Source organism: Dipodomys merriami, unplaced genomic scaffold, assembly GCF_024711535.1.
Source record: "Dipodomys merriami isolate MVZ:Mamm:240054 unplaced genomic scaffold, mDipMer1.0.p SCAF_6, whole genome shotgun sequence".
In the NCBI taxonomy this organism is placed as follows: Eukaryota; Metazoa; Chordata; class Mammalia; order Rodentia; family Heteromyidae; genus Dipodomys; species Dipodomys merriami.
The window spans coordinates 10,676,681-10,685,975 of NW_027206179.1; the positions used below are offsets into that span (position 1 = coordinate 10,676,681).

The window sequence follows — 9,295 nt, forward strand, 5'->3', positions numbered from 1 at the left end:
TGGTGCTCTACCACTTGAACCATACCTCCATTTCAGGTTTTTTGCTGGTTCATTCGCAAAAAGATTCTCACAGACTTTCCTGCCTGGGCTGGCTTTGAACCATGATCCTCAAATCTCAGTCCCCTGACTAGGAAGGATTAAAGGTGTGAGTCACCAGCCACCAGGATTACTTATTTTTGCATTGCTTATTTTTTTTTCCTCTTTGGATACAGGGTCCCACTATGCTGGCCTTGTACTCCTGAGCTCAGAAAATCCTCCTCCCCTCTGACTCACAAGTAGCTGGGACTTACCCCTCCCACTTTGCTTTTTCCTTTCATGGTTTGGTCTCCTTGAGACAAGGTGTCCATGTGCAGCCCCAGGTGGCTTAGAACTGGAGATCTTTCTTCCTCAGACTCCTGAGAGCTGGGATTACAGGCAGGAGCCACACAGTGCCCTAGCAGCTTCTGAAAATGAAGTTGCATTTTCAAATGTATTACGAGGTGACACAGGCCTTGCATTAACAGCGTTGGGCAGGAAGATCCTGAGTTCCAGGACAGCCAGACTGTGTCAAAAAGAAAAAAAGAAGGAAGAAGGAGGGTGACCTTGTCTAAAAATAAATGTGTTTTCCACCTGACTTCCGTAACTGCGGCCCCTCCAAAGCTCACCTTTCCAGCAACAATAGAGACAAAAAGGAAACAAAGGAAGGAAGCTTTTATTCCTGCCAGACCTGGGGCTTGAACTCGAGGCCTGGGGCCTGTCCCTTGGCTTCTTCCCTTAAGGCTCCTCACTTCTACCACTCCTTGGAGATAAAAAAAGAGTCTCAAGGACTTTCCTTCCCGGGGCTGGCTTCGAACTGCGATCCTCCAATCTCGGCCTCCGGAGCAGCTGGGACGCCTGGCTTTCCTCCAAGGCCGGGCCTGCCTGGGGCTTGGCTCCGTCCCGTCTCCACACCAGGCCTGGTCGGGGGCTGGACGGATGTGAGGGTGCAGGTGGGGCGCCCCGCGGGGGGCGGGGCCGGGGTCACTCCCCCTCCCCCCCGTCGGGGGGCGGGGCGCGCCAAGGTCACAGCACAGGCGGGCGGCGTGGGGGGGGCGGCGCCCGGCGCGCACGCGCGTTCCCCCTCGGCGGCGCGCACGCGCGTTCCCCCCCCACCCCGGCGGCGGCGCGCACGCGCGGTCTCACCCAGGCGGCGGCGGCGCGCACGCGCGTTCCCCCCTCACCCCGGCGGCGGCGCGCACGCGCGGTCTGTCCCCGGCGGCGCGCACGCGCGTTCCCCCGCCCCCCTCGGCGGCGCGCGCGCGCGCAGCAGCGGCAGCGGCGGCGGCGGCGGCGCGGCGGCGGCGGCAGGTGGAGCCCGAGCGTCCGCAGCAGCCGAGCCGCGGCCTCCGCCGGCGTCGCCGCCATTAGACAATAGGAGCGGGCGGGCGGGCGGCGGGCGGGGCGCGGGGCGCGCCGGGGCCGGGCGCGGGAGGGGGCGCAGCGAGCGGCCCCCGGAGCTGCCGATCGGCGCCGGGACAAAGGCGCGGCCGCCCGGCGCCCCGAACAGCCCGAGTCGGGGCGCGCAGTCGGGGCGCAGCCCGCGCCCCCCGCCGCGACTGACATGATGTTTCCACAAAGCAGGCATTCGGTAAGCGGGGCCCCGGGCCTGCCCCCCACCCCCGGCCTGCGCCCCGGCCCGGCCTGCGCCCCGAATCCGGCCCTGCGCCCCGGCCCGGCCTGCGCCCGAATCCGGCCCTGCGCCCCGAATCCGGCCCTGCGCCCCGGCCTGCGCCCCGAATCCGGCCCTGCGCCCCGAATCCGGCCCTGCGCCCCGGCCCGGCCTGCGCCCCGAATCCGGCCCTGCGCCCCGAATCCGGCCCTGCGCCCCGAATCCGGCCCTGCGCCCCGGCCCGGCCTGCGCCCCGAATCCGGCCCTGCGCCCCGGCCCGGCCTGCGCCCCGAATCCGGCCCTGCGCCCCCGCCAGCCACGCACCCGGATCCCGGGCCGCACACCCCCACTCCGGGCCCCGCGTTTCCAGTTCTCGGCCGTGCCCCGAGACCCCCCTCGGCCGCCCAGCTTGACGCCCCCGAACCCCCGGCCCGGTTCCTCCTCCGGCTCCAGGCCCGTCCCCCCCCCCGGGCCTCGCCGCGCGCCCGCCCGGCCTCGGGCCTGGGCGCCCCGGGGACCCCGCCAGGCCCTTGCTGGGGCGGAGCAGGACTGGGGGGGCCGGAGTGTGTGTGGGGGGGCGATCCGAGGGCCCCCCGCGAGCCCGACCCGGAGGAAGGGGAGTCGGACTCCCCCCCACGCACCCGGAAGGCTTGGGGTGCTGAGCGAGGCGCTTGCCACCAAGGGGCTCGCCGGGGCCCACGGAGGGTGGGGGCTGTCTAAGGCCCCCCCAGCCCCGAGGCCCCGGCAGGGCGCGGTGGGAGGGCGGGGGCGCCCCGGGCGGTGAACAGCGGCCCAGGAAGTGGGGCGCGGGGGGGGGGGGGGCGGCGGGGGGGAGGGGAGGGGCCGCTGACCCCCCTCCCCCCCACAGGGCTCCTCGCACCTCCCCCAGCAGCTCAAGTTCACCACCTCCGACTCCTGCGACCGCATCAAGGACGAGTTCCAGCTGCTGCAGGCTCAGTACCACAGGTGAGCCGGGCCGGGGCGCAGGGCCGGGGCGCCCCTCCACACAAGGCCTTGCAAAAGATCCGGACCCCAGGTGCATCTTCTGGAAGGAGGCAAAAAGGTAGACAGAGTGGAGGGCCGGGCGCCGGCGCTCACACCTGTAATCCCAGCCGTCAGGAGGCAGGGACCCCCGAGGCTGGAGGCCAGCCCTGGGCAAAAACCTGGAGAGACCCCCTCATCTCACGCAGCAAAGGAGCGGCAGCTCATACCGAAAAGGGGCCCGTAGGTCGGAGGGTCACCAGCAGGCCACCTTGCAAAAAAGGCAAGATGTTACACAAATAGAGCAAGGGCCGGGCCCCCAAAGGTGACAAACCCTGCTTCCCTGTATCCCACAGACCCTGGGTCCCTGATCCCAGAGAGGTTAGGGAGTTCCTGTGGATGCACAGCAGGACCGGACCAGAGCCTGCCGCCCCCCCAGAGTCGTCTCCCCCCCCCATTTCGGAATGCACGTCCAGGGTGTGGGGGAAGGGGGTTTCCCCAAGGAGAAAGGGCATCGCATCCTATGGGGGTGTTTTTCAAGTACTAAGAATGTGCTTTAGTCTCCTAACACTTCCTTTGGGGGATTTACTTGTTTTATCACGTTTTGTTCAGGGGACTTGAACTCAGGGCCTTAGCTGGCCTTGAACCTTTTTTTATGTATGTTCAAGGCTGGCGCTCTACCACTGAGCCACCGTGGTAGAAAGCAGTAGCCACTTCTTGGCTCTTTGGTGGTTTGTCGGAGATCAGTCTCACAGGGTCTCTCCTGCCTGGGCTGACTTTGAACCAGGATCCTCAGATCTCAGCCTCCTGAGTCACTAGGATTACAGGCGGGAGCCACCTGCTGCCCTGCCTGGCTCTTTTTTTTTTATTTTTGGGACTATTTTAAAGATGAAGAAACTCAAGAGACTGATAAATGAGGCCCCTGGACCCTGATTTCCACCCCCTGCTGTGGAAGCTTCTAGGCTTTGTCCTGGCAGGCCCCTGGCTCCTTGCCCACTTCCTGCTAAGCCCCATGGTTGTCCTGTTCTGGCTTCACTGACCACACGCTGCTGTGTGACCTCCGGGAACAAATCACCTCTCTGATCTCTGAGCCTTGGCATCTCTCCCTTTGGGAGCTTCCCACTGAGTGAGAAAAGGGGGTCCCAAAGATTCAGGGGAACACAAGGGAGGCCTTGACAGGGCCAGGGCAGCCAGGGTACTGTTAAAGTAAGACCCGAATTCCACAACATTGAAGTGAAATTGTCTTTTTTGTTGTTGCCCTTCCCAGTCCTAGTAGTGAAACTTGGTACACACGCATGCGCACACGCACGTGTGCACACACACACACACCACAGTTAAAACCCAGCAAGCACTCACGGTGAGGGTTTTTTGTTGTTTTGTGTTTTTGGAGGAGATATGTCAGTCCTGAGTCTTGAACTCAGCTCCTGGGCACTGTCTCTGAGCTTTTATGCTCAAGGCAAGTGCCTACTACTTGAGCCACAGCATCACTTCTGGCTCTCCTGTTTGGGCTGGCTTTGAACCGAGATCCTCAGATCTCAGTTTTGAGTAGCTGGGATGACAGGTGGGAGCCACTGGTGCCTGGCTTCAAAACCAAACTTAATGATAGTAGATGGAAAAAATTACCCCAACTCTAGCTCCCTGCCCTGTGGGAGAGTGAATGGACAGGCTTCTGAGGTGTGGAGTCGCACAGAGAGGTGGAGAGGATCTGGTGAGGGACACACAGCCCGGAAAGAGCAGGCTGGAGCTTTGAACCGTGGAGAGGGCAGGGTCATTGGGTTTCCTGCAGTTAGTGAAGGAAGATAGTTATGGAAGAGTCCCGGGGGGGGGGGGGGGGATGCCTCTCCCAAGTTTTAAACTCCTCCACCAGAGAAATCAAGTCTCCCCTTTCCGAAACCCAGTGGAGCCCCAGGACTCCTTAGGGAGTCCAGCCCAGAGGTGAACTTCACAGACCCAAGCTGTGTTTCTATTTGTGTCTGAGCACTGAGGTTGTTTCCGGGCTGTGTGACCTTGAGTCACCTACTTGCCCTCTCTGAACGTCTATTGCGTCACCAGGGAATGAGCACGTGAGCCTTCTCTCTCTCTGCTGACGTCCTTGGCGGTTGGGAGAGCGCCTGTACTGCTTACCAGAACTTTTTTTTCTTTTTTTTTTGGTCCGGTCGTGGGGCCTGAACTCTGGGCCTGGGCGCTGTCCCTCAGCTCTTCAGCTCAAGGCTAGCGCTCTACCACTTGAGCCACAGCACCACTATCGGCTTTTTTTCTGCTTATGTGGTGCTGAGGAATTGAACCCAGGGCCTCATGCATGCAAGGCAAGCGCTCTACCACCGAGCCACCTTCCCAGCCTTACCAGAACTTCTCTTAACTAATTTTCTTGCTTTCTCCAAATGATCTGCAAGCGTGTGGGCTTTTCTTCTTTTCTTTTTTTTTTTTTTTTAATTTTTCTTTTGTCAGTTGTGGGGCTTGAACTCAGGGCCTGGGCGCTGTCCCTGAGCTTTTGATCAAGGTTGAACTCTGCCACTTTAAGCCACAGTATCACTTCTGGCTTTTTGCTGATTAATTTGAGATAAGAGTCTCATAGACTTTCCTGCCTGGGCTGGCTTTGAACCATGATCCTCCTGAGAAGCTAGGATGACAGGCGTGAGCCACCGGCACCTGGCTTGGGTTCTTTATCATCATCATCATCATCAGTTTCATACCCCATAGTACAGTGAGGAAAACCTACCCAGTTACATGGTGTTTGCTCCCATTAATGTGGCTCATTCTGTGCCAGGTCTCACACCTATAATCTCAGCTACTCAGGAGGCTGGGATCTGAGGATCTCAGTTCAAAGCCAAGCCCGAGCAGGATAGTCCTTGACTTAGCGCCAATGAACCAGTGCAAAGCCAGAAGTGGAGCCGTTGGCTCAAGGGGTCAAATGCCAGCCTTAAGTGAAAAGGCTAAATGAGCGTAGGAGACCTTGAGTCCAAGCCCCAGAACTGGCACAAAAAGGAAGGGAGGGGCAAAAAGTCACGTTGGAGGCATGGCTCAGGTGGTAGAGCACCATTCATGAGCAAGGATTAACCCAGCAAGTGCAAGGGGTCCTGAGCTCAAATCTCCATACCACAAACACTAAGATATATCTTGTGTCTATCTTGGCTCCCTAAGGCAGGGGGCGGGGGGGGGGGAATGACTTGCCTTGGCTTGTGGGGAGCGGGGGAACCCCAACCTGCTGGCTGATCTGTGTCTTCCCCTCGGCCTTCCCCAGCCTGAAGCTAGAATGTGACAAGCTGGCCAGTGAGAAGTCGGAGATGCAGCGACACTATGTCATGGTGAGGCGAGCCGCTGCGGGGGGGGGGGGGGGGGGGGTGTCACAGCCAGGAACTGGGAGGGGGAGGAGGGAGCCACGGGCTGCATCTGGTCCTGAGTGCAGCTTAGCCCTGCCTGCCAGGCCACGCTGGGCCTCCCTTGGGCCTCCTCCAGCCCCAGGGTCTGGCCTCTGTGTGTTTTTGTTGATGTCAGTCAATGGGGCTTGAACTCTGGGCCTGGGCACCGCCCCTCAGCTCTTTTTCTCAAGGCTAGCGCTCTACCACTCTGAGCCACAGTGTCACTTCCGGTTTTCTGGTGGTTCACTGGAGATGAGAGTCTCATGGGCTTTCCCGCCCTGGCTGGCTTTAAACCAGTGATCCTCAGATCTCAGCCTCCTGTGTAGCTAGGCTGACAGGTGTGGGCCACCCAGCTGGACGCTGTGTTCTGATTACCTGTTTGCAATCCTGCAAATAGTCCTCCATCCCTAGACCTGGCGCGCTCTCCCCTCACCCCTGCCAGCAGTCTGCCCTTGACCCACCCAGCCCGTAGCAATGGGCCTGGAGTCCCAGAAGGGATCTTGGACTCCGGGATGGGGGGGGGGGGGATACTGTCTTAAGGTTTTGTTAGGCACCCAGCCGAGGTTTTGAAGTTTGAGTAGGAGCCTGCTTGGGTGGAGCCTGAAGAAACCACCTACAAAGAGCTGGGAAGGAAGGTGACACGTCTCTCCCAGGGGTGCTGAGGAGCTCGAAAGGCTTCTGAGCACGACTGGAGGGGGCCGGACCTGAGCTGGGGCTGGGTCTTGACTCCTGTCTTGAGCCCGTGGAGTGGGCGCAGCAGCAGCGCAGGGCATGGCTAGCAGATGAGGAGCCGCAGCCCCATTTCTACCCGTATCAGACCTCCAGGGCGCCTCCCCCCGCCCCCCCCCTCACCCGTCTCTGTCTCCCCAACACAGTACTACGAGATGTCCTATGGCTTGAACATCGAGATGCACAAGCAGGTGAGCCCTGTTCCCGGCCCCTCCCCAGGCATGGAGGACCCCTGTAGCCAACCGTCAGCCCCCTCAGTTGGTCCCAGCCCGCGCCTCTCCTGTGGGGTGCAGCGCTGCGGCCCTGCTGGGCTCGGGCCTCTCCCCCCAGGCTTCCCCGTGCTGGGGAGGGGGGTTCTCCCTGTGGGGGGAGGGGAGGCCTTCACCGGGCTCCCCGCCTTTGTGTCCTGGTCGTGGGGGGAGGGGGAGGATGTTAGAAGTGTGGCCATTTCTGACCCCAGAAAGCCCTCCTTTGCCCTGTGGCCTTGAGTCTGCCCTTGCCCTGTCCAAGCCAGGCCGACCAGATAATGATGCTCCTGACCCCCCCTCTCGGTTCCCCACGCGACTCCCATGCCTCTGTGTTCCAGGCGGAGATCGTGAAGCGGCTGAACGGGATCTGCGCCCAGGTCCTTCCCTACCTGTCTCAGGAGGTGAGCAGAGCCCGCCTCGCCTGGGCCAGCCCGCCCCTTCCCATTCGGGCTTTCTTTTGAGAATGAGCTTCCTGGTAGCCCAGGCAATAAAGGGAGATGGGTGGATCCCGGGAAGGCAGGTGTTGAGAGAGGACTGTGCCAAAAGAGTCCATCTTGTGAGCGCTGATGGGCGCCCTGCCCGCCGGGCGGGTGTGGGGTGTGGGGGCGCCCCACAGGGTCCCCTTTCTTTTCTTCCCCTCCTTCCCGCCCGCCAGCACCAGCAGCAGGTTCTGGGAGCCATCGAGAGGGCCAAGCAGGTCACGGCGCCGGAGCTGAACTCCATCATCCGAGTAGGTGGCGGGGGTGCGGGGTGCGGGGGGGGGGGGTGCGGGGGGGGGGGTGAGGGGGTGAGGGGGTGCGGGGTGAGGGGGTGCGGGGTGGGGTGGGGGGTGCCGGGGGGGGCTCTGGCGCCCCGGGCGGCGGCTGACCCCCCTCTCTGCCCCCCCTCTCCCCCCCCCCCCCCGCCTCCGAGCAGCAGCAGCTGCAGGCGCACCAGCTCTCGCAGCTGCAGGCGCTGGCGCTGCCGCTGACGCCGCTGCCCGTGGGGCTGCAGCCGCCCGCGCTGCCGGCCGTGGGCGCGGGCTCGGGGCTGCTGTCGCTGTCGGCGCTGGGCTCGCAGGCGCACCTGTCCAAGGAGGACAAGAACGGCCACGACGGCGACGCGCACCCCGACGACGACGGCGACAAGTCCGACTAGCGGGGCGCGGGGACCCCGGGGCGGGGCGGCGGGGGCACCCCGCATCCACACTCCCGCCGCCGGCCCAGGGCGCCCCCGGCCCAGGCCCTGCATGGAAGCCGCGGAGCTGCCACCCCGACCCCCTGCACCCCCCCCCCCGCACCCCACCCCCCTCTGCCAGCTTCTGACGCAGCGCCCCTCCCCCGCCCCCCCAAAACAAAAGGGATCGGGGCGCCCAGCCCCGCGCCCTGCCCCCCAATAAAATGAGGGTTCTGAAGGTCTCGGTTTCGTTGGTGGTTTGTCTCTCTCCGTGTCCCGCACTCGCCCGCCTTGCCCAGACACGCTGTCCTGTTTTCTTTCGAAGTGAACCCCACAAGCCCCCCAGCCTCCCCGAGCCCGTCCCGGTGCCGAGCGCCCCGTGGCTGCCACGTGGAAGTCTGTACTGCCGGCGGGCTTCGCTGTGCCTTGCAAATAAACATCCAGAAGGTTGGCCTCCGTGTGTCTGTTGAGGGGACCCCTTCCCCGGGTGGGGGGCTCCCGCTGCCCGGCACCCTCCAGGACACAGCACCCCCCCCAGGCTTCAGCGCCTGGTCTCCTTTGCCTTTGATACCTCACCCAGAGGAGGTGTTCTGGAGCCAGGGTCGGCCACACAGCACCAAGTTCAGCCAGACTTTTTCTTGCCTTTTTTTGTCGGTCGTGGGGCTTGAACTCTGGGCCTGGGCGCTGTCCCTCAGCTCTTCAGCTCAAGGCGAGCGCTCTACCACTTGAGCCACAGCGCCACTTCTGGTTTTCTGGTGGTTTACTGGAGATAGGAGTCTCATGGATTCTCCTTCTTAGGCTGGCTTTGAACTGTGATCCTCAGATCTTAGCCTTCCTGAGTAGCAGCTAAGATTTCAGGCGTGAGCCACCAGTTCCTGGCTTTTTGTTATTTGCTGGTTAATTAACGAGATGATGGAGAGTCTTCAGAACTGTCCTGTCCACGCTGGCTTCCAACCTCAGTCCTCCAGATCTCAGCCTCCTGAGTCACAAGGATTACCGATGTGTGTAAGAGACCCAGCCTCCAAAACCAGCCCAGGCTGACATGCCACACATCTGCGCAGCCTCCCGGCGCTGGATTACAGATGTGCACGGCCACACCTGGCTCTAGGTGACCCGGTGTTTTTAGAGGCAACTCCTGCATCTGTTTCTCCCAAGGGCACAGCCTGCCTGCGATTCATTCCAGCGGCCCACCCTGG

The 9,295-nt window shown here is 62.3% G+C and overlaps 1 protein-coding gene across 1 annotated transcript; it reads left to right on the forward strand.

Moving 5' to 3' along the window:
- The first annotated feature begins 1,371 nt into the window (after nucleotides 1-1,371).
- Nucleotides 1,372-8,337, forward strand: Tle5 (TLE family member 5, transcriptional modulator). Its single transcript, XM_070002519.1, has 7 exons — nucleotides 1,372-1,606; nucleotides 2,496-2,593; nucleotides 5,850-5,913; nucleotides 6,843-6,887; nucleotides 7,283-7,345; nucleotides 7,600-7,674; nucleotides 7,860-8,337. Exons 1-7 carry the CDS (start codon nucleotides 1,580-1,582, stop codon nucleotides 8,079-8,081), a joined length of 594 nt encoding a protein of 197 aa, XP_069858620.1. The 5' UTR covers nucleotides 1,372-1,579; the 3' UTR covers nucleotides 8,082-8,337.
- Nucleotides 8,338-9,295: the final 958 nt, after the last annotated feature.